The sequence below is a fragment of the Rhipicephalus microplus genome, chromosome 6, assembly GCF_043290135.1.
Source record: "Rhipicephalus microplus isolate Deutch F79 chromosome 6, USDA_Rmic, whole genome shotgun sequence".
NCBI classification, from domain to species: Eukaryota; Metazoa; Arthropoda; class Arachnida; order Ixodida; family Ixodidae; genus Rhipicephalus; species Rhipicephalus microplus.
In genome coordinates this window covers 58,107,718-58,130,633 of record NC_134705.1, presented here as the reverse complement: position 1 = coordinate 58,130,633, position 22,916 = coordinate 58,107,718, and the positions used below count along the sequence as shown (strand labels likewise).

The 22,916-nt window shown below is 46.6% G+C and overlaps 1 protein-coding gene across 4 annotated transcripts in view; it reads left to right on the top strand.

The window, feature by feature from the left end:
- LOC142764777 (uncharacterized) overlaps nucleotides 1–22,916 on the top strand; it is a 135,451-nt gene that overhangs the window by 76,319 nt on the left and 36,216 nt on the right. For 2 of the 4 annotated variants that reach the window (XM_075865303.1, XM_075865301.1), the window contains 3 exons: nucleotides 3,209–3,325; nucleotides 9,334–9,515; nucleotides 18,142–18,301. In XM_075865303.1, the coding sequence (XP_075721418.1) occupies nucleotides 3,209–3,325; nucleotides 9,334–9,515; nucleotides 18,142–18,301 (459 nt within the window). The remainder of the gene's footprint in view (nucleotides 1–3,208; nucleotides 3,326–9,333; nucleotides 9,516–18,141; nucleotides 18,302–22,916) is intronic. The other 2 variants (XM_075865302.1, XM_075865304.1) reach the window with 2 other exon arrangements.

The following is a 22,916-nucleotide window of genomic DNA, read 5'->3' as shown; positions in this document are numbered from 1 at the left end:
AACATCTGAAGCGTCTGAGAAAGGGTCTGGAAGCCATTTGCACAGCTGAAATAACGCTGAAACCCCAAAAATGCCATTTCGGCTATGAAGAGCAGAAATTTCTGAGACATATCATTAGTGCGGATGGAGTGCTACCTGATCCAGACAAAACTGCTGCTGTCGCCGCCTTCCCTGTTCCATCAGATAAAAGAGCAGTAAGCCGTTTCCTCGGCTTCTGCGCGTATTATCGCCGATTTATCACCAACTTCTCGAAGATATATCTGGACCTCTTACTCGACTCACCCGAGATGACGCGCTCTTTACTTGGGGCGCAGAACAAGATACAGCGTACACAGAGCTACGACAGAGAATGCAAACAGCCCCTGTTCTTGCCCATTTTGATGAGGACGCTGCTACAGAAATTCATACAGATGCCAGCAACGTCGGAATTGGCGCTGTCCTTGTACAATGACACGGCGGCGTTGAGCATGTGATAGCTTACGCCAGTCGTACTCTTTTTCGAGCCGAGACCAAGTATTCTACGTCAGAAAAAGAATGCCTCGCAGTCGTGTGGGTGACGACCAAATTTCAGCCTTACCTCTATGGTCGTCCCTTCAAAGTGGTGACTGACCACCACCCACTCTGCTGGCTGGCAAATCTCAGAGATCTATCCGGCTGTCTCGCTCGTTGGAGTTTGCTTTTGAAAGAGTTTGATATTACGGTTGTGTACAGGTCAGGGTGCAAACACGAAGACGTCGACGCGCTTTCTCGAGCACCTGTGGGGCATGCTGTCAGGGGCTCTGAGGATGAAGATGCCTTTCTCGGAGCAGTTAGTGACTCCGAATTTATGTCAAAACAGCGGGCAGACGACGAATTACGCCAAGTCATTGATTTCCTGGAAGGCCGCTACTCTCAGGTTCCTCAACACATTGCTCGCGAACTGTCCTCTTTTTGTCTAAGAAGAGGCATTCTTTACAAAAAAAAAAACGCCCGTGGTAGCGACAAAGCCTTACTACTCGTTGTTCCTACCGACATGCGTGATGAGATCCTTCTTGCGTGCCACGACGAGCCCACGTTAGGACATTTGGGCTATTCGCGAACTCTCGCCAGAGTACGCCAACAGCATTACTGGCCGCGACTATCAACTAGTGTACATCGATATGTGAAAGGCTGCCGGAAGTGCCAGCGCCGCGAGACTCCACCTGTGAGACCCGCGGGCCTGCTCCAGCTGATCGCACCACCACGGACACCGTTTGACCTCGTGAGAATGGACCTTCTCGGGCCCTTCCCTTTGTCGTCCTCTGGTAACAAATGGACTATAGTTGCGACAGATTATCTTACTCGTTATGCTGAAACAAAAGCGTTACCCCGTGGCACGGCCTCTGAAGTCACGCAGTTCTTTGTGGACCAAATCGTCCTACGGCATGGTGCCCCGTAATGCATGATGATGGACAGAGGGATGTCGTTTACAGCACGAATGATGGAGGACATTTTTAAATTGAGCTGCACAAGTCATCGAAAAACAACGGCTTATCACCCACAATCCAATTGACTGACAGAGAAGCTTAACAAGACCATAGTGGGCATGCTGTCCATGTACGTGGACTTACAACACAAAACCTGGGACGAGATTATTTCATACATCACGTTTGCTTACAATATGGCAACGCAAGAAACAACGCGATTTTCGCCTCTCCGACTTGTTTACGGACTCAACGTGCGAACCATGCCCGATGCTATGCTTCCGTGCGACCAAAGCAATGAACTTGCTCAAGACGCTGAGCAGTACACTCAATACGCCGAAAAAGCTCGTCAGCTAGCTTGCATAAACACCAGTCACCAACAAGATGCAGACGCACGACGTTACAACCTCCGCCATCGAAACGTCACCTACCACCCTCGGGACCGAGTGTGGGTGTGGATCCCTGTCCGGCGACCAAGCTTATCCGAAAAACTCCCAAGCCGTTATTTTGAACCGTATAAGGTTCTTAGACGTGTCACAGATGTTACCTACGAGGTATTTCCGGACGGCGCAGCGTCTTTTCGTCGACAGCTTTGGCCCGAAACCGTGCATGTCGTTCGGCTGAAGCCCTACTTCACACAGTAGCCCTTGTGGTTTCACGTGCTACGACATGCCGTGACTTTGCGTTGCTGCTGCTGTTTGTGTTCCCCTGTGTTTCTATGCCTTTTCTTTTTGCGCTTGGCGCAAGCGTTGACGAAACTTCCTCATTTGCGATGCGAGTACGGGCACTCTCCCTCTTTTGGTTTTCTATATCTGCGTGCGTATGCCTTCATTTTTTTTTCTTTACGAGCATCGAGTCGATGCTTTAAAAGGGGGGGGGGACTATTGCCACATGGTTTGCTTGGGTGAGATCGATGAGTGAAAGAGGACGAAGACGATCTGTCTGAGCTGCTGCTTGGCTAGTCGACTCAGTGAGCCTATTGTATCAAGTTTGTCGTGAGAAACGTGACAATATTTAGAAGCGTTGTTCTCTTTCGAGATTGTTGCACATCACTTTCGTTTTCGGCGGAATCATGTTGAGAGCCTTAGTAAGCAGCAATCAACTACATGGCACTTATTAAAGAGCCCTACTTTCTTCTGTTCATCGCTGTACAGCCGCATTCACCCCACTGCCAATACAGCTGACACCGAGCTTTACCATATGATGCGGTCCTGTACCACAGCTACTCATACAAAAAAATACAGCCCAAATCGTTCACTCACAATCACCGTCGCTGAATAGTGGGAGGCTATGCTGCCCAGCAGGTGCCCGGTAGATCAGCTCTGGGCGGTCCGGCTGGCTGAAGACATCACCTGGATTGAACGCGTGGCTGCCGTTTGAGGAAGCAGGATTATGGAGTGGCCCGTCTCACAGCCACCCGCTGCCTTTCACCCCAGCAGGGACAGTTAAATAAAGTTTGTTTCGCTCTCTCTCTCGGATAAAACTTGCGCAGCACAGCAGTCCTTTTCTCATAACGCAAATAAACATTCCGAATACTTACGTTGCTACATTGCAATATTTTACTCAACAGAACCTATATTTCTTTCAAGAGGAAACTTGAATGGGATGTTCCTTGACACTCGCAACCATGGCCTGTGTGGGTGTCTGTACGTAATGATTGGCTGCACTGATGCGTATCCCCTGGTTCGGAAAGAATATTCGGAAAGGATATGGTATTGCCGGGTGACTTGTTTTTGTAGTGTGTACATTGTTTTTTTTGCTCTTAGGTGGCATCACCCACCTTATCACATGCTGCTAACAGACCTACGATCAGGTGGCCACTGGATGGCAGAAGTGTTTGACGATGGAAAAGGCCCCGTGAATTGCAACATCTTGGGCGATAGGTAAGCCGTGGCTTCAAGAATTTGGGCGCAATATGCAGTGTAGATAAAGTATATTCTTGAAAACAAGTACGTGTGATGTATGTGCTCCGTTTACCCTCTTATTCAAGGAACAACGTAGTTACATAAGAATTCATGGGGTAGAACGTGTGAGAACTACGGCATAGTTATCAGAGGTGCAGGGCAACTAGGTATTTACTCTTCAACACCACACTACAAAGAAACACCAAAAAGTAAAATTCAGACTCGTAGTTTTCATTTTCGTTCTAAATTATCCATGAAAAAATCATCAAAATTTATGATGACTAAGCACGGTTATTGCAAGTTCTATTTTTGGAACATTGACATTTTTTATATGCAAAACACAAAGTTTGTCCAGAACATTTTTATTTACTCTTCGGTCCAGAACGTTACTCACGACCGGTGAAAAATATAATTTAGCGTCACACATTGTGCCTGAAAAGTATGAGTAATAATAACAAATTTTCAAAGATTTGGTTTTTCGTACTACTAGTTGCACTACTCTAAGCAATTCACACGCCATGGTACGCAGCAATGGAGCTCTTGTGCAACCGCTTTTTGCACTGTGCGCACTGATTTGTTGTATTCTTCTTGCATTCGATGCATCTCCCCTGAGACGCTGAGGTGATGTAGTGACCATCACTTTTCCTACCGTCCCGTCTCGGATGAACCCAAGGTCCCAGCCGCACAGTTACTTTCTGCTCGTGCTGCAGCAGTGACATGGTGACATTCCTTCGAAATGCAATATGTATTATGGAGGCATCGGTCCACTTGTGAAGTTCGCAGTGGAGGAGCCATCCTGCGCCGACAGCCATGTTCAGACCATTGCTGTAAAGGTTCCACCACCATTTCTTGCTGCGGAGCTTTGGTAGATAGCTGCTGAGAAGGCAGTCCATGACATTCACTCCCCTCCATGCCCTCATTGTGTTTCTTGATCAAATGAGGTTGAGAAAGGTCCGCCGTCTTGTTCGAGCTTCGTTAGTCGCGTTTCGCACTTCCAGCAAGCTCGCGGCTGAGGTGATTCGATGAAACTGCGACGACCACATTGTCGTTTTATCTGCATGTGTAGACCACCTCATCACACTTGTAGTGGAAGGACCCTCTTTGTTTCTTTCCGTCATCTTTCACGTTCTTCACTGGACAACCACTGGTTCTTGTATCTCGCACAGTCCCCGTGGCTCGAATGGCCTTTATTAATATGTGGGGTTCAGCGTCCCGAAACCACCGTATGATTAGGAAAGACGCCGCAGTGGAGGGCTCCGGAAATTTCGACCACCTGGGGTTTTTAACGTGCACCCGAATCTGAGCACACGGGCCTACAACATTTTCACCTCCATCAGAAATGCAGCCGCCGCAGCCGGTTTACGATCCCGCGACCTGCGGATCAGCAGCCGAGTACCTTGGCCGCTAGACCACCACGGAGGGGTGCTCAAATGCCCTGGTCAGCCAGTTTGGTGAAGAGGCCATGTGACCCCGCTACGGTGGTCTAGTGGTCAAGGTACTCGGCTGCTAACCCGCAGGTCGCGGGATCGAATCCCGGCGGTGGCGGCTGCATTTCTGAAGGAGGTGAAAAGGATGTAGGCCCATGTGCTTAGATTTGCGTGCACTTTAAAGAAACCCACGGTCGCCTAAATTTCCGGAGCCCACCACTACGGCGTCGCCCATGACAATATGGTGGTTTTGGCACGCTAAGCCCCACATATACATTCGTCCTACGGCGTCTCTCATAATCATAGGTTGGTTTTGAGTTGGTAAACCCCTCATATCAATCTATCAAGAGACCATGCGAAGTGAAGAAGTTGTCGAAGTAGATTTCGCGTTGTTCAGGGGCTTAAAGGACCGACACCATGTTCGTAACTACTCTAAGGCCAAGAGGGGTCTTGTCGTTATTGCCATTTTTTGCGCAATGTATTTTCAGTGCGTAGGGATACCTACTTGCTGAGCACATCATGCAGATCTTATCATCAAATCGTATTGGTTTACCACGAATAAGCATTTTGCACGAGTGGTGGCCGTAATAGAGCACCATTGATTCGTTGATGCTGAGGTTCTTGTGGAATACCTAAAATTGGCAGAAACATTACAAGATTTCATCATGAAAGGACTGAATGCTGCCTATCTTTTTGCCTGCTTGCAACTCAGAATTGTCTACAACAAGGAAGAACGTTTTGAGCAGCCAAGCCACCACGGTCGCCACTTTAAACACACAAAGGTCTTCTGCAGTGCTCCAGTACGCGTCTGGTGCAACATAGTAGTTTCTAAGTCATTAAAAAGTAAAAAGCCAAAAAACTGACCAATGCCCATACTGCAGACGTCCCCCTCCTCACTGTTTTGGAGTGCATATTTCGCTGTCAGTTGAACCAGTGAATGAAGATATTCTGGAAAAATAATTTTACTGAATAGCATAAAGGAACTCATGTTTCCAAGCTCCGGAAATGCCTCGAGCAAAAAGAAAGCACAGTCGCTGGCGAATTCTCTATCAAAATTAGCACGGCCACTCCATGTTGACACATGTGCGCACTTTGAGGTTCTCGTTTTTCCAGTCTTCGTTGAAAAATTATGTATTTTTGCAGCAGTCGTTTGCCTACACGCTGGTTGTTTTCGTCGTGGCTCAGGGCTTGAAAACCCGGATGGCGAATCAAAATCTTCATCGCTGCAACGCATGACTTCAACGTGCCCACATGCATCGTCGGGAACAACTTCAGAAAACTCATTTTCATTCACGTGGTCCTCAGCAGTAATATTTCCACCTTCATCGGGTGGCAACTGATATACAAACGTATCTTCGCGTTTTTCATCGGGGAGGCTGAACAAAAGATCAATCGCTGCCTCCAAAGGTAGAAAGCGTTGTGCCATGACCTACAATAAGAAATATTGCGTTGTAAAACAGTTACCACAAATGTTAAATCAGTAGCAAAAACATTTTCTACTTACATTTACAGGGACTGACGCGTCTATGCACCAAAGTTGAATTATATTTTTTATTAGTTCAACGCTGCTTCTTCCACGTACCGGGCAATCTCAAAATGACCCCAGAAAAGCTAGTGATGAAGTTTCTGCCAAGAGTCACCTAAAGGGCGCCATCAACAAGCCAAGGAAAAAAAAACAGAACAAGGGGAAATGCTTGTGCGCGCCTACGCTGCTTCTCACACTGCGAATTGCCAATGTCCCAAAAACAGAACATTCACATAAAAGTCTCGAACCTGGCAACTAGCGTGCCTTTGTTATTTCTTTTTATTTTTTTCCACGTAATGCCACACAATAGCGCTATATTCTAGTTCTGTATTGCTCAATGCAACGTTACTTTTTCTTGCAAAAAAATACAGCAAGCGTCTGGTAGTGAAAGATTGCAAAATATGTCTGTTTTTAAACATTTATCCAAAGGCGCTCTACATGAGTTTATAAAAAAAATCTAATTGCAACATTTTCCCCAAGCATCAGTGAGTATGCGAAGATATAAATTTTAGAAGTGCGATTTATGGAGGAAGAAATATAAAAATCAAGTTTCATATGTACCATTTTAGAACATTGGCAAGTAAAACAAAACGATCAATTCAAAGCACTTATAACAGTAGCGCTGACTCAAAATTTCGCACACGGCTCGCTTAAATCCGCAACAGGATTAAGGCACTGGGTAACAGCCATATCTTTTGAAGTGTTCGAGTTGAGCTGTTGAAAATGTTTTGCAGAAATGTAGTGTAATACAAGAGCTATCGGAGGAACTGTTCCATTGTTGCTTCTGTAGGAAACAACAGAGTTTTCAAGTAGTACAAGCACATGATGAAGTTTTCAAGTGAAGCATTTGATCTATCTATCTATCTATCTATCTATCTATCTATCTATCTATCTATCTATCTATCTATCTATCTATCTATCTATCTATCTATCTATCTATCTATCTATCTATCTATCTATCTATCTATCTATCTATCTATCTATCTATCTATCTATCTATCTATCTATCTATCTATCTATCTATCTATCTATCTATCTATCTATCTATCTATCTATCTATCTATCTATCTGTCTGTTTGTCTGTCTGTCTGTCTGTCTGTCTGTCTGTCTGTCTGTCTGTCTGTCTGTCTGTCTGTCTGTCTGTCTGTCTGTCTGTCTGTCTGTCTGTCTGTCTGTCTGTCGGTCGGTCGGTCGGTCGGTCGGTCGGTTGGTCTACTTCTTGGTGTTTTCATGATTGCCCACATAGCGTGGTCCATAACAAAATTGCCGTAAGCGTGCAACAATGTGCGAAGAAAACTATTCACATTTCATGAAATTAGTTGAGTGGGCCTGCTGTGGCGTATGCCAAGAAATATTTTGCGAAATTCACGCTTGGCCCACAGGCCCAAACCGCTGCCTATGATGTGCAGATATGCACTGCAGGCGAATGTCAATCCCTGTAAACCCAGCTTTTAGAAAATCTAAACCAGACAGCGAAAAATATACATAGTGAGAAAGGAGTCCTGCGAGGCACATTGCGGTGCGGTGATCGTTGATGTTCTCGATGTGGTAAATATCTCTATAGAAGCGAAGTATAAAAGTCATGACTCGAGCCGTAATCGAACTCAAGCATTTCGGATGAAAGTCATGTATTCTTCTGCGAAGATAACTCACTAATGCGAATGAAGACCCCACACAAACGTAATGCCGACAGCAATAAGTGACATGGCATTGTCAGATTGCCGCTTTTGCATCATCGTAGAAATCACTACTTATTTCGGATTTTCAAGCTAAACTTTAGCATTGCGTGCAAACGCTTACGATGGCTACGTACACAGTGGCTACGACGACTATGCAAGATGGCTACCTACTATATGCACATATTGCCTCTTCAGCATTCACTCTGCTGAGGGGAAAATGACATCTCTGTTCTAGCCTGGGTTCCGATGTAAGGCCTGACTATAAGGTGCCTTTTACACGCCAGTGTACTTGGCTTGCCTGGCGAGCACACCATAGATGTTAAGCTACTTGATACTCAATTCACAAAGAGATTTAGAAGCGCTGTAGTTATAAGCTCCTCAATTAAAACCGCAACGTGGCTGCAATTAACCTGTGCAAGAGGGGCGTATTGGGTGTTTTTGTACATTTTCCCGCTAAAATTGCTTTTTCTTTGCTAATTTAAACAGTATGCACGTTAAGATCAAACGTTCATTGCTTGAACGCTCAGTGGCGTTGGAATATAAGATAGAGTTTGTGAAAGACCTTGCCTTCTACCTAAAGTGACTGATATTACCCTCTGTCTGTATGGAATGACGAAGTAACAAAACAAGCTAGAAGTGCTTGATGGCTCAGAAATGATCAAATGCCTTTAGGGGAACCATCTGCACCAATTCCGGTGTGACAGGGACGATTATAGACAGTGCCTATATTTATTTGGCCTCTGTAGTGATCAGTTGTGATGCAGACCAGAATAAGTGCGTGGACCGTTTCAGTTGAAATGGTACACGTTAAAACCACAAGTCATGCGTGTTCTTTTGTTGTCGAAAAGTGCCATTGGCGTTCTCGTCAAGAGCTTTCAAATGCATTTCCTTAATGAGCAGGAATCAAAGTTTGCTTAAATGTCCCAAAGACTTCATTTTCTTGGTTCCCCTTTGGCAGTTTCAGTATTACGCTTGTGCCAGTGTCCCTTTTAGAATGTGCTCATAGCAACAGGCGAGACAGCGCCTTACATTGTGTCAGGTCGCCGTTAGAGACCTCCTGGTTATATCTGGTGAGTGGTGCTGTTTTCTCTTTGCTTCTTCCTGTGTCTACGCTTCTTTTCCACATTGTACTCCCCTGTGAAGGGTAGCGAACTATATGCAGTACAGTTAAAATCTGTCCCTTTGATTTCCCTTAATCTATTCTTCCTTTCGCACAAAACGAAATATAATGCCATATGTACGAATGAACCATATCCACCCAGGAAATGCTCCGGCAAAAAAATGATTTGTTCTTCATTGCAGGAAAAGGAGGAAGCTTGTGCTACTAAGATTTTACGTTTGTGACTTTTTAAACAGATCACTTATTGAGCTCTTATTGGCCAGAATTCCTGGAAATTTGGTGACTCATTTGGGGAGACGTAGAATGGAGAGCTATATGAATGACTGTGTGAAACAAAAAACAAGAACAAAGGGATCTTTCTTATCAGCTCCATTGGAGCGACTGAAATGGAATCCTCGGAGATTGCTCATTAAAACAGGTAAGAAATGTTGTTTTTATTGCAATTTCGCACAGTGTAATCCTTCATGCCAGTAAAACTTGTTCATTTTCCGAATGTGTCGTTTTCCCCCACCCTATTGTGTGTGGCGTGATCACTATAAGACTAAAAAAACACACATAGCTGAAACTGATAAAAAATGAATAAGGGTAAATATATTTCTGTAAATAGAAATGTTGATACCGCAAGCTCCACGATATGCACTTATACACAGAGGTAGAAGTATATTTCTCACGTTTCTTGCATATTTTTTTGTGGGAGCTATTGGCATGTTGTAGTGAAAAAAAACAGGTGGTCATTGAAGAGTAAAGTATGTGGTCTCCATATACATCATCGCCAGACACACGTTTCTATGCGCTTTAACGTCACATTGCCAAATATTCCTTAATTTTTCATGTTATTTATACTTTTGGGTTCATCACAATTTGGGGGCCGACTTGTCTTAATTTCTGCATAGAAACTGTGAGCTAAAGCTTTTTGCCAGAAGACGGAAGGAAAGAAGAAATGAGCGTAAGGACAGAGAAATTGCTCAGATGATAGACCTGCTGCCTGCCCTGTGCCAAGAAAAGGCGTGAGAGTAAAATGGCCCTCACTATGTACCCACTCGGGAATGCGAAAGTTGGGAACAAAACCCGGATGGTAAGCAACTCACACCCAAATGAATGTTATATTAACATGTTATTTACAGGAGCTTGTTAGTTACTTTGGTCACGTATGTCGACGCAGTCCTGGTTCAATGATTCTGGATCAGTTTTATCCAAATACAAATTGTAAGCTCTGGTGTCGCAGGTCAGTGGGGTGAGTCTTCTCTGTCACAGAAGGGTGCACTTCTCAAAGAGCCGATTCTCGGGAGACGAGAATCTCGGCGTAAAGACGCACGATCTGATAAGAAGACCGCGGTCAGTTGGCACTTTTGACAACCAGCCAGGTGGTCCCCGACCAGCGAAGAGCCGGTGGGTGACGTGAGGACAGCCTGTATATTGGCACCCATCCATCAGGATTAGAGTCCGCGGGATGGCTTTCACGCTGGACAGCGTAGTCATCTCGCAGTAATGGCAGGGGTGCCACAGCCAAACGGCGCCACCATGGTGTGCGTTCGCACAGTTCGCGCAACGAAGTGTGCAGCTCGGTCCTTTCGTCTCGCTCTCTCCGGCCGAGAGGTCGAGTGCTTGAATAAGAGAGCGAGAGGAGAGGACGGCCACAAATGTGTTGAGTTTGTCCAATAAACGGACTGAATTGTTTTGGTTGGCTGTGAGGAAAATTGAGAGGGGCAACCAAGAAGTTAAAACCTGGCTCCCGAGTCTTCACGGTCGTTCTGGTCGCAGCAAAAAGTACTCTGCCCTATCGGCTCTGCCGAGGCAGCATGCAGCGGTGTCAATGCTGAAGAGTCTTGTAAATTTGTACATAAGTTCCTGTAGACTAAGTCAAGTTGTTGAACGTATCGAAAGGCGCTAGCAGCAGCAGCTACGACAAAACAAGACGGGCACCGTGCAACCAACCTTCCACTCCCTTCTATAGCAAGAGCCGCTACGCAGCTGAGAGAGCTCTGCTCAAGGAAACAGAGCAAGTGGGTAGAAAGTTAAGCTTTACTGGCGCACTCAGACACGATTGAAACAACGACGACAAGGAACGCTCTGCGCACCAAGGAGTTCGTCGTGTTGCTGAAGACACGGAAGACGAAAGCGAAGACATCGGCTGTTCCAACGAAGAAGCAAGCCACCGAGCTTAGGAGGCTGCGGTGTGACAGCCATCAAGCCGAGGAAGTCAGCGGTCCAGCAACGGTCATCCCAATTCATCGGTTCTTCGACAACCCCGGCGACATCGAGCGATGTCGAGAGTCTGGTGGCGGGCAAGGCAAGAGAGCAGCGAGCAGCAACTTCACAATTGGTGAGTCCTCTGGTGCTCTTACATCTCAGGGGTGTCGCTGCCTTTCTTGAGCCTTAAGGCATCCTATGGACACAAGGTTTGCCCATTTAAACCCGGACAGGCGAGCGCAGGCCATGAGTTGTGAGTCGGGAGACGACAGTGACGCGGTGAACCCGGGTGAGGGTAGTGCGAAGAGAGAGCCAGAGAGATGACCGTCTCGGAAATCTCATGCCAGAGCGTGACTGCAGGAGTTGCGGTAGGAGATGGAGAGACAATTGTGGATGATGGGCGGAAGCTCGAGGGCGAGTGAACCTGAGTTCGGCAGGTGGGATTTGTGTAGCTAACTGAGACGCTATTCGAAAGTCCTCACAGGGGTGCTCTCATAATGTCCCACCAAGGCTGAAGCACCTGTGTTGTTATAGTGCGTGGAAAGTGCCCTAGAATCGTACGAGGTACCGGGGGAGTTCTGGAAGCGTTCGGTTTTCCCGTTGGTAGCGGAGAGAGTCTCGTTTTCGTCCACGTGGCTAAGCCTAACAGAGCACAAAAATTACCAGTTAATCAAGCAAACGGTGCTTGATGAGCTCAAACGTTTAGCCTGGAAATATCTAAAAAGATTCTTCGGGTCAGGTAAGCGTGCGAACGAAGGGTGGAGACCTTTTTCGACACGTTTAGAGAGCTATCTTCACTTTTACCTTGAGGCAAGGGGACAGTACACATTTGAGGGGCTGGCCAAACTTTTGGTTGCCGACCAATTAAAGAAATATTTCCCGGAGGAGGCCATGCGGTATGTTACACTCCAAGAAGAGAGACAGTGGATGAGCGCCCCAGAGATATCCGCGTTGCTGCGAACGTTTGAGGAAGCGCAGGTTGCGAACAGCGCTGCGCTACAGTTAAATCAAAAGCCAGCGGAATCGCAAGGCCCGAGCAAAGCTACAGCTGAGAATCAGACAGCTAAGAGCCGCGGGGCCGGAGAAATGTTAGGCGCAGAAGGAAAACGTAAGTCCAGGACATGGTTTATAGTTTCTGTAGCGGAGGGCACCAAAAATAAAATTGCACTCAGCACCAGAAACAGCCGACTGAAGGAGTTCCGGGCACTGAGGGCGAGAGCTTAGTGAAGCACGTTTCGATGAAGAACCGGTGATAGCGCACAGTGACCTTATCGCCGTGTCACTCGATTGTAAGGATAGACATATGGCAGCGGTTTTGGACACGGGGGCGGAGATCACTGTGTTGCGGGAGAGCACGATCCCACCGAAGATGGTGAAGCCGCAAGGCAATATTAACTTAACATCTGCGTTCGGCGGTACAGTGAAGGCAAGGCTCGCGATGGTTCCGTTGACGATGCCTAGTGAAAGCGGCGTTAGCACTGACCTAAAGGGAACGGTTCCTATGCTTTGCGCCTTAATTGACCGACTGACGGCACGAGCGGATTGCCTGCTGTCAGAAAAAGCGTGGAAATTGGTTAAAGATAAGGGCGCTTCTGAGAGCAAATTGAAAGGCGCGGAGGAGACAGGCGGCACACAGCTGACGCCGAAGAGTGGTCTGGTGAACACGGACAAAGAGCGGCAGTTGGAAGCCGAGAGCCCTGAAAGCCAGGGAGAAGCCACGACTATAGAGGGTATGATCACCCATGTTTCAATGAGGAGCGGGGGCGACGACAGCCTTCAGGGCAGCCGCGCGTCGCGCGATGGAATACAAGCGGCAGGCAAGAAAGATGCAGGCGTGCCCGAGAAATGCCGCAAGAAGAAGCATGCCAGGGTAAAACCGCAATTACCTGAGGAGGGCGTGAAAGGGTTTTTGAACAACACCATGAGCATTTGGGCGTGACACGTGGGCCGGCGGAGCCTCGAGAGCTGCTGCACGCGAGTGAATAGCGCCTTTGTTTCCCAAAGGTTGAGTCCGTGCATATCGTTTGAGCAAGGCGTGGAATTTAGTGATGCTGAGTATGAACCACGGCCGTCAGCAGCGTGTGCTGCAGGTACTTGGCCGGGTTCCGGTCGGTCGGCCGATGCCGGAAAACTAGACATTGACCGAGTCCGCTAGAAGTTTAGTAAGCACAGGGTGCTGTTCGGCGGCCAACCTAATGCGACTTCGGTGCGGCAACTAGAAGTTCTTGAAGAAGAGAAGTTAAGCCGAAAGAAGTCGCATCCACATAGAAGTGTAAAAAGGAAATTGGGAAGACTTCTTCAGTGGGAACAGTGTTGCGTGGAGAGTCATTTGGAGAGCTACTTAGGGTGTCTTGCAGGTTCGCCTTGTCGGGCGCCTGATGGGGAGGAGCTTGCGCTAGTCAAGGGTTCGAGTGTGCCAACCTTAGAGACGAAGCTGATGAAATTTCAAGCATCGTGTAGACACTACCTAAACTACGGGCTAAATCACGTGGAGGTAGCTTGGCCGTTTTCTGAGCTAAAGGGAAAGCGGGCTCCGGACTAAATTGTGTAGGCGGATGGGGCGTTTTGGCGGCACGGAGCCACACTGTGGAGGGCAGCGCATTGATGAGAGTAGATCCAGAAAAGCCACATTGGCTCGTAGTGAAATTGTCCATGGTCCCCTCGGAGGTCTACCTATCACGGCAAACAAAGAGTGACGCACAGGCATAGATCGCGTGTGCACGGCACGGATTTTCTCTGACTCAATGCCGCGATCCATTGTCAGTGAGCTGAAATTCAGGAGCGGTCAAATTCTGGCCCTTCAGCGCACTGATAACCATGGTCTGTGGCCGCCACCCACTATTGTTGCCGACGCATGTGCACTGCCGAAAGCACCTAATGGTCGCTCGGGAAATGGCAGCGGTGCCTCAGAGGCCGTTGCCATTGCTGGTGCCTGAGAGACACTAGATGACTACGCACGTGGTGGACACTCCTTTTGTTACGAGTGACGTGCGCGAACCTGGAGACACTTGAACAGCACCATGCGTTGAGATGTGTGTGCGTCTCAGTGAAGTGTTTTTTTTTCTTGCATGTGTAAGCATGCAGGAGTTATGGTGTTTTTTGTTTGACTTGAAAAGCACCACGTCTGGGAGGGAGTGTGTGCTTCAGTGAAGCGTTTTTTGTATGTGTATGACTAGAAGCATACAAGAGTTGCACGATCGACCTCGTGTCGTTTTTCTTTTTTTTGTTGCTTTGTGGCTCGTTTGGTGGGGCCCAGAGGTTTAAGCAGAAAGGATATTGTATGCGTCGCAGAAACGTCTCTGGCATTCAATGAACTGCGAAGTGCGGCCGCAGGGTTGGGGCCATTCGGCGCCCTCCCTTTATGTTGTTATTTGCGTAGCTCCATTTGCACGAATCTTGGGAAGGGCGTGTAAGGTCTGGCGTCGCAGGCCACGGGGGTGAGTCTTTTTTGTCGCAAAAGGGCGCGCTTGCCATAGAGCCGATTCTCGGGAGACGATAATCTCGGTGTAAAGACACCCGTTCTGGTAAGTAGACCGCGGTGGGTCGCCACTTTTGACAACCAGCTAGGTGGTTACCGGCCAGCGAAGTGCCGGTGGGCGACGTAAGGACAGCGGGTGTATCGGCACCCATCCATCAGAATTAGAGTCCGCGGGATGGCTGTCACGTTGGACAGCGTAGTCATCTCGCTGTAATAGTAGGGCCCCCCCCCCCCCCCCCAGCCAAACGGAGCCACCATTGTTTGCGTTCGCACAGTTCGCGGAACGTATTCTGTAGGCCGGTTCTTTCGTCTCGCTCTCTCCGACCGAGAGGTTGGTGCTTGAATAATATAGCGTGAGGAGAGGACGGCAACAAACGTGCTTAGTCTGTTCAATAGACAGATTGAATTGTTTTGGTTGGCCGTGACGAGAATTGGGAGGGGCAACCGAGGGGTTAAAATCTGGCTCCCGAGTCCTCACGGTCGTTCTGGTAGCAGCAAAAAGTGCTCTGCACTATTCGTTCTTCCAAGGTAGCATGCGACGGTTCCAATGGGAGAGAGTGTTGTGAATTTGTACATAATTTCCTGTACATTAGGTCGAGTTGTTGAACGTATCGAAAGGCGCTGGTATCCATGCCTCAACAAGCAGCAGCAGCCACGACAAGATAAGACGGACCCTATGCAACCAACCTTCCACTCCCTTCTAAAGCAACAGGCGCTACGCAGTTGAGAGAACTCTGCTCAAGGAAGCAGTGGGAGTGGGTAGAAGGTTGAGTGTTACTTAAATATTGGCTCATTTTCATTCGATACTGCTAGTTTGTCGACGCAATAATTTCTTATACCAATTTTATTACTCCAACATACTTAGACGCGCTTGAAGCTGACATAAATGTTAGGCGTAGTTTCGGTTTCAGGAATTGGCATTTCTCGAGTATTGCAATAATTGGCGAAATTATCTCCAACGCAACGTGTTTAACGTCCAAATAGATTGGTCACTCTACCATTGGTAAAGTGACCACCCCAGGGGGCATTGATTTGTGGGGTTTAACGTCCCAAAACCACCATATGATTATGAGAGACGCCGTAGTGGAGGGCTCCGGAAATTTTGACCACCTGGGGTTCTTTAACGTGCACCCAAATCTGAGCACACGAGCCTCGACATTTCCGCCTCCATCACCCCAGGGGGCATTAGAAGCAAGTTTAAGCCCCTTACAAGGACAAATTTTTCCGCAACTAAGAAGCTTTTCTTTCTGAAAAACCCGGTACCGATTTGCTTGTGGCGTTATGCCACAAACGAATGGTTGGCTACATTCCTTTTTTTAACCGTGCCGTCCTCATGCAGGTTCTGCAGAACTCATTTGGATTGCTTTTGCCGATGTGCTTCGAGTTGATGATGAATGCACTCTCGCGCTGCGAATTTTTAGCTTCCTGGCTATCTCAATTGTATGCTTTTTGCACTATTTATGTGCAGATATAGTTTCGGACGTGTGAGTCGTACTAATCAGTTTCAGTCAATGACATAAATTGTCCCATAGTTGTGTGATGATTTCTGTTTCAACGAGATCAAAGGAATTATTTCTTGCGCACAATCATACGAAAACATCTGGCAAGTGCTCTGTCGGAATGCGTCATTACTTGCTGTAGTTAAGGTAGGAAAGGTGTGACTGAGTACACGCGTGAAATGGTTATGTGGTTTCGTGTATTACGCGCAAGGTTTTCTTCGGACGCTTTGTCCACAATTAGGAGAAAATTGTAAAAAGATTTAGTTGACGGGATGTTATCCGTACCAGAATATAGAGTTGTTAAATAGACACAAAAGGTAGATAAGTAAGTCGATGGTAATTGCTGAAATCGCAGTGCAGAAACCTGGCAGTGCTGATTTTGCGCCATGGTAGTACTTATTTTGAATTAAAATCATGTTTTAGTGGTGCGCATCATGCTAGCGCACTTCAGATCTTCAGCCTCAAAGTGGCCGCCTCACGTCACCGTTGCCGTGTACAACGTTGCGCGGCTTTATTATGCGGCCACCAATACTACAGTAGCAGCAGGGCGAAACTAACGTGAACCACAACAGTAACAGCGGCAACGGCCATTGAAAAATTTTTAGCCACGACGTTCGAGAGGGCAGGCGTGCTTGGTTTAACTAGGCCCCGCTAGATGGCACGACCTGTCCAGTTCAACCAGGCGGAAATGGAACTTTTGAACCACTCGTGCTGTGCCCCACGGTAATGTCCGGCGTTAGTTTTTTCTACGAGTCACACAACGAAGAAGCAGTATTTTGTTACGCATTTTGATGCATGGAATGTTCTCTATTTAGTGTGGCTAGTTGGATGAGTAGTGGGTAATTGTATGCAGTAAATCTCACGTCATCAGGAACATTTTGCAAATGTCCTCTTGTGGCGCATGTGTTTTCATAGATTTAGCTTGATTTCTCAGTAAGTAGGGCACTGCTGTTATAAATGGTGTGGTTTTAGACGCTGTCATACGTACATTGATCTTTCACTCTGAATTGAATTTATAATTTGTTTTAGTGTCCCTTGAATAAATCGATTGATATGTGTAGTTTACCGTCTCAGAACCACCATATGATTATAAGAGATTCCGTAGTAGAAGGCTCCGGAACTTCGACCACCTGTGGCTGTTCAACGTGCATCCGAATATGAGCACACGGGCCTACAGCACTTTTGTCGCCACAGAAAATGAAGCCGCTGCTGCCAGGATTTGACACTGCGACTAGTGGGTCAGCAGCCGAGTACCTTAGCCCCTAGGCCACCATGGCGGAGCATTGCTTTAATACAGGAGGTGAAGGAAATGAGGTGTGGAAGCGTGTTAAAAGGATGCCTGTTCCACATATGGTCAAATAATTTTCTTGAAACTTGTAATAATACCCTACCAGAAAAAAAAACATCATTAGAAGAAAAAGGTATTTGCATCCCATGATCTGTTTACTGCTGGCTCTGTTAAAAAAATGGCGTCGATTGATCACGCTTTCATGGATTTCTCGAATGGAGTCTTCCACGTGAAAATTCTACAATAAAATATCAAAATTATCTACCATTACACCCAAGATATACCTGCATAGGATCTATCAATTGGACTCAGAAAGCATATCTGTAGGTGTCCGCCCACTGATACACGTGATGGAACACACTACTAGAGTACGTTCATCATTTCGAGCCTCCACAACTGGTGGAAAACAACAATGGCAATACGCCATAGCAATCTCAAAGTTTCCATTTTACGGGGCGTCTTTCGCTCTTAAAAACGCCTTGCTAAATTTTGTGCTGTAATTTTCTCGGCCTTACATTTCGCATCAAGTTCTTGCCCGTTTTCTACTTTACACAGCGTAGAATGCTTTATGAGAATTTTTTGTGCGCAGGAACAAAGTGGTGTGGACCTGGAAACGTGGCCGAACACTATGACGACTTAGGAAGGGCGCGAGAAGCCGATAAGTGTTGCAGAGAGCATGATCATTCTTTGAAAAGTATACCAGCTAGACAGACAAGATTTGGAATTCCAAATCCCCAATTATTCACTATGTGAGCAAATCACTTATTTTACATGTGTCCCTAAATTGTGTCACTCTCTCTATACTAGTTTACTTTGATGGGTCTCTCGCTTATCTTTTTTGTTCAATAGTAGCCTCGATGTGGTTATGTTAAGTAGGTATTCTAGATTAAGATTTCATGCCCAAGAAGATCAATGACGCCCCTTTGAACAGGCTGTTTAAGGGTTATCACCGCAAAGTTCGTGAAAATCGACAAGACTGCTCTGACGATAATTCCATTCACAAGATGACTAAAGCACTCCTGAAGTGGTTTTCAGGTATGTGGAGTGCAATGACATTCTAGAATACCGCTTGTCGTTCCAGTCATACGCACCACGCTATATTTTTATAGTTGCGCTTCGCTCAGTCGTCTATAAAAACTACTCCGTCGCGCAGTTATTGTACACACACACCACCTCTTGAGTACTTCCCCCATAATGATGATTGACAGCCTGTTTTTGCCTTTCCGTTTTCCCTTGGGCAGAGCGTCAGGCCTGAGCTCAGATGTTGAGAGCAATCTTTCTGCCTTCTAAAGATCTGGGCTCTGTCGTTCTCCATCTGCTCATTTAAAATATAATTAACGCCAGCCATTAGGACACCATTGCTCCTTTTGCTGTCATGAAACTTGCAGAGGATGCAGAAAAAAAGGATATGAGTTTCTTAGAGATGTATATTTCATTCAATAACAAAAATCGATTTGAAAACAATTATATTAGCGAATTGTATTGTAGTCTTGTGGTGGAGCATATGCACAAACATAGCTAAATATACCTCATCGCAGCCCTAACTTCAAGGCTCTAGTGCTTTGTCGCTTAACAAAGCACCACTTTTGTTGATTTATTATTGTTTCAAGTAAATAATGTGCACTTTGCTGTTACATCTGCAGAGGCTTTTACAGGTATGCCTAAGTCAAGTATTTGCAAGCGTCCGACTTCATTGTTAGTGTAGACAGCGGGCTCATGTAATAATGCAAATTAGTGAGCAGCTTCGCTTAAATACCCACCAAATGTTGATGAGGTTTCCATCATGTTGCTTTAACTATTGTAATTTTCTACCCAGGTTTCCAACTATTTGCAGTTATTGAAGTACGTAACACAGAGAAATGGAACCGACAAGTGTCCGGAGGAGAATAAACAATAATCAAAAGAAAGTTCAGGGCTTCTTAGCTGGCGTGTTGTTCTCGGCGGCTTCTTGCGCCCATGCAGCGGATGGTTCGCAATGTACGCTGCAGTCGTATTGTGTGCTTTCTGCCATAAAGTGTAATTGACGTTCCGAGCTTTACCATATATTTATTGTACTTACCCATACCTATTCGCTATGCTTCCCTTAGATATTTAGGAACTACCCGCATGTTTGTACCAAGCAATGCCCACAGAAAAGGATAAGCGGCATTAAATTTGTAGTAGTGGCTTACAATTTCTGCGCACGCACTCGAAGCATTTTTCCGCATTGAATTGAAGTGTGGGTTTTGTTAGCAAATACTACCGATATTTTAGATGTTCTAAATTAGGTGATCACCTAGACCAGTATTGAACTGCCAATGACGTTTCTATAGTGAATTTCAATGCAGAGGTACACAATAACAATGAAGGTATGTGTGCATGCTTAATATTTTAGTGTAAATCATGAAGATCAGGTCACCGCTAAAGTAATTAGAAATTCACGCGATTCTCACACGAAATCTCTCAATAGTTTCGAATACAGGCCACAACGTTTGAAATAGAGGAGATGATGACAGAGTGCTAAAGAAATGCTTCGTGATTTTCACGGAACAAAATACAAATGGCGAAAAAACAACGTACCGCTGGGTGGGCTATTGATTGTGCTCTAAAACACCGTAACAATCAAAACCAAAAGCAGCTCCCTTTTTAACACTGTATTCATAGCGAAATATACTTACATAAAGAGCGGACACTACCATAGGGCCCTGTGGCCAGCTAGTGTGCTGCTTTCAGTGCGACGAGTGGTTGGTCTGACCCAATAATGTCTTCAGAATAAATAAAAAAAATTTTTTTTCTTTCCGGCGCTAGGATTTAAACCCGTGCCCTCATGCCCCGAAAGCGAGTGTCTTTGTTACTACGCTACACGCCCATGCGTTTATTATGTAATACAAGTACAGTACATCTAAACCACATGAATGTGCCTCTTTGTGCAAAGCAAATGCAGAAAGACAACACTCTACAGTCATACTTTACTGTTTTTTGTTGTAAGGCATTAAATGTCCTCAGCGTCACATGATGAAGAGCAGATATGGAAAATCGCACAAATCAATGAAATTTCTTGTTTTGACAAAACTGATGCCAAACTTGAGTATTCGCACTCCTCCTGAGGAGGCTAACACATCTCTATACAAAACAGTAAAATCGAGGGTGGGTACGCCATCAAGGCGATGGTCAGACACTTTTTTGCCAGGCCATGAAAAGGCTCCAGTGCCCACTCTTTATATGGCATGTTTCTCTATTCTGTATTGATGAGAAGTAACAGACAACAGGCACATTTAGCTGACCGTATTTTGCCTCCCTCTCCACTCAACCAGTCGGTGGTCGCACCACTGCGCATGCGCTGGATGATCAGGCGCTTAGCGTGTGAGCGGACCATCGTAGCGAGTGAAGAATCACGTGACACGGGAAGAAACAGCCAAAATGGCAGCCTCTTGTGCCGGGAGTCAGCGCTGCTCGGAAATGCAATGATTGATTGATTTGTGGGGTTTAACGTCTTAAAAGGCTATTTGATTATAAAAGACGCCGTAGTGAAGGGCTCCGGAAATTTTGACCACCTAGGGTTCTTTAACGTGCACCCAAATCTGAGTATACGGGCCTAGCTCGGAAAATGCAGTAGTTGTTCAGTGACACGCAAATATCCACAGTATTTCAGCAAGAACAAGGATATGTGCCTTCTCCGAGAAGTCGTCGCAGCCAATTTCTTCGAGAATCCGTGCATGTGGGGTGAAGTTCCACGAAACAACCTGGAACTGACACTTCGGACCACAAAGGAGCGTCTTGTGATGCTTCCTTAATAGTTCCGTCAAAAGGACTTCGCGAATCTTCAATAGTAAGCGATTTTATGTGACAGTAGTAACAATTCAGCTTTTAACAGCAGCCACTCTTCCACCTATTCAGAAAAAGCTCTTTAGTTCTATTTGCCGCAAAGCAATGTGGGGAATGCGCTGCCTCAGGGCAGGGCGTAGGAAACGCGTTTGGGCTGCTTTGAAGGCATCAATTGTAGTCCAGCTCCAAGTGAAGGTGAAAAATAAACAAAAAAAATGCGCATGCATCAAACGGTAAATGATTGCACACTCTCTTAAACCAGACTTTTTCATCTCGCTGCAAGATAAGAACAATTTTTATTTTCCTTTACAGTAACTTTCATGTATCGGTGGTGTCGCGATTGCGTTAACCGAAATATAGCTGAACAACGCTTGACTAAAACTAAAAAGCCGCGCTGCGCTCTGGTAACGTTCAGCGTTTGAGCGAAACGGAATACGAAGTGCAAGAACCGGTCAGCTAAAAAGTGCGTAATGATGCCTGGGAAACTACAGCGGATATTATTGCACGTAATTGTAATGTAATTCTTGTTGGGGTTTAGAGGATGAGGCTAGCCCGAGAACCTTTCAGGGAAGAGGCGGAGACTGACAGAAACCATGCCTACTGGTCTGAACCCGGGCAGCAACCACCCGCTGACAGCGGCTGCCCCGTGCCACGAGCGCACCACGATCTTCTTCTTCTTCTACCTCTCATCGGCGTGCTCGCGGTCGCCACTCCAATACTCCCCCCTCGCCTTCGACGAAAGCTGAGGGAGAGGTGATGCGGTAGCTGGTATTCCTGGCCACGATGGACCACACGTGGCACACAGGACCACATGCTGGCACAGTCAATCCAGACAGAGGGGCCAACTCCGCTGCCACCCAAAGACGAGGACGCACCCTACTCGTTTACGACCAATGTCGTCAGCGAAAGTATGACAGGACGCCGATTATCCGCGTGCATCGCCGTCCTGGTTCTCCTTGTACTCTGCTTCCTTTTCGCTAAGTTTCAAACCCAGTGCCCGCGCTTGACTAACCGTTTGGTCGCGGTTCTGCTGGACCTGGGCGAGTTGCATACGGAGGTCACCTGCCTGCATTCGAAGCTAGTCCAGCTGTGAGTATTGGGGTTCGCGCTGCCGTTAGAGCTCTTCTTCGTGGCTGCGCCCCATGTTTGGCAATTCGGTGTTTCTCTCCAGCAACTACCAGTCAAACTTGGCATGCATGCTGCTGCTGCTGATCGTTGAGGCGCTGTTGAGAATCCTCGAACCGGCCGTACATGTGACTGCCCTCCTGCGAGTTCTCAGCCAACCTTTTCTTCAGAGTACGTACGGACCTCGCCCTCCAGTTCAGAGGTGTGGTAGTTTTTCTCATCTGTCATGGTAGTTGCCTAGGACTTGTAGACGTCATGCGCTCGCTTGAGACCATCAAGCTCATCACTCAAGCTTCCCAACTCACGTTTTAACTGGCTGATGCTCGTTGTATGCCACATTGTGTCTTGCTTCAAACGATCCACTTCAGCTTCAAGGGCAGCCTTGACCCTCTCAACGTCACGAGCGTGAGCCTGCTCTCAGCCCTACTTGTACTA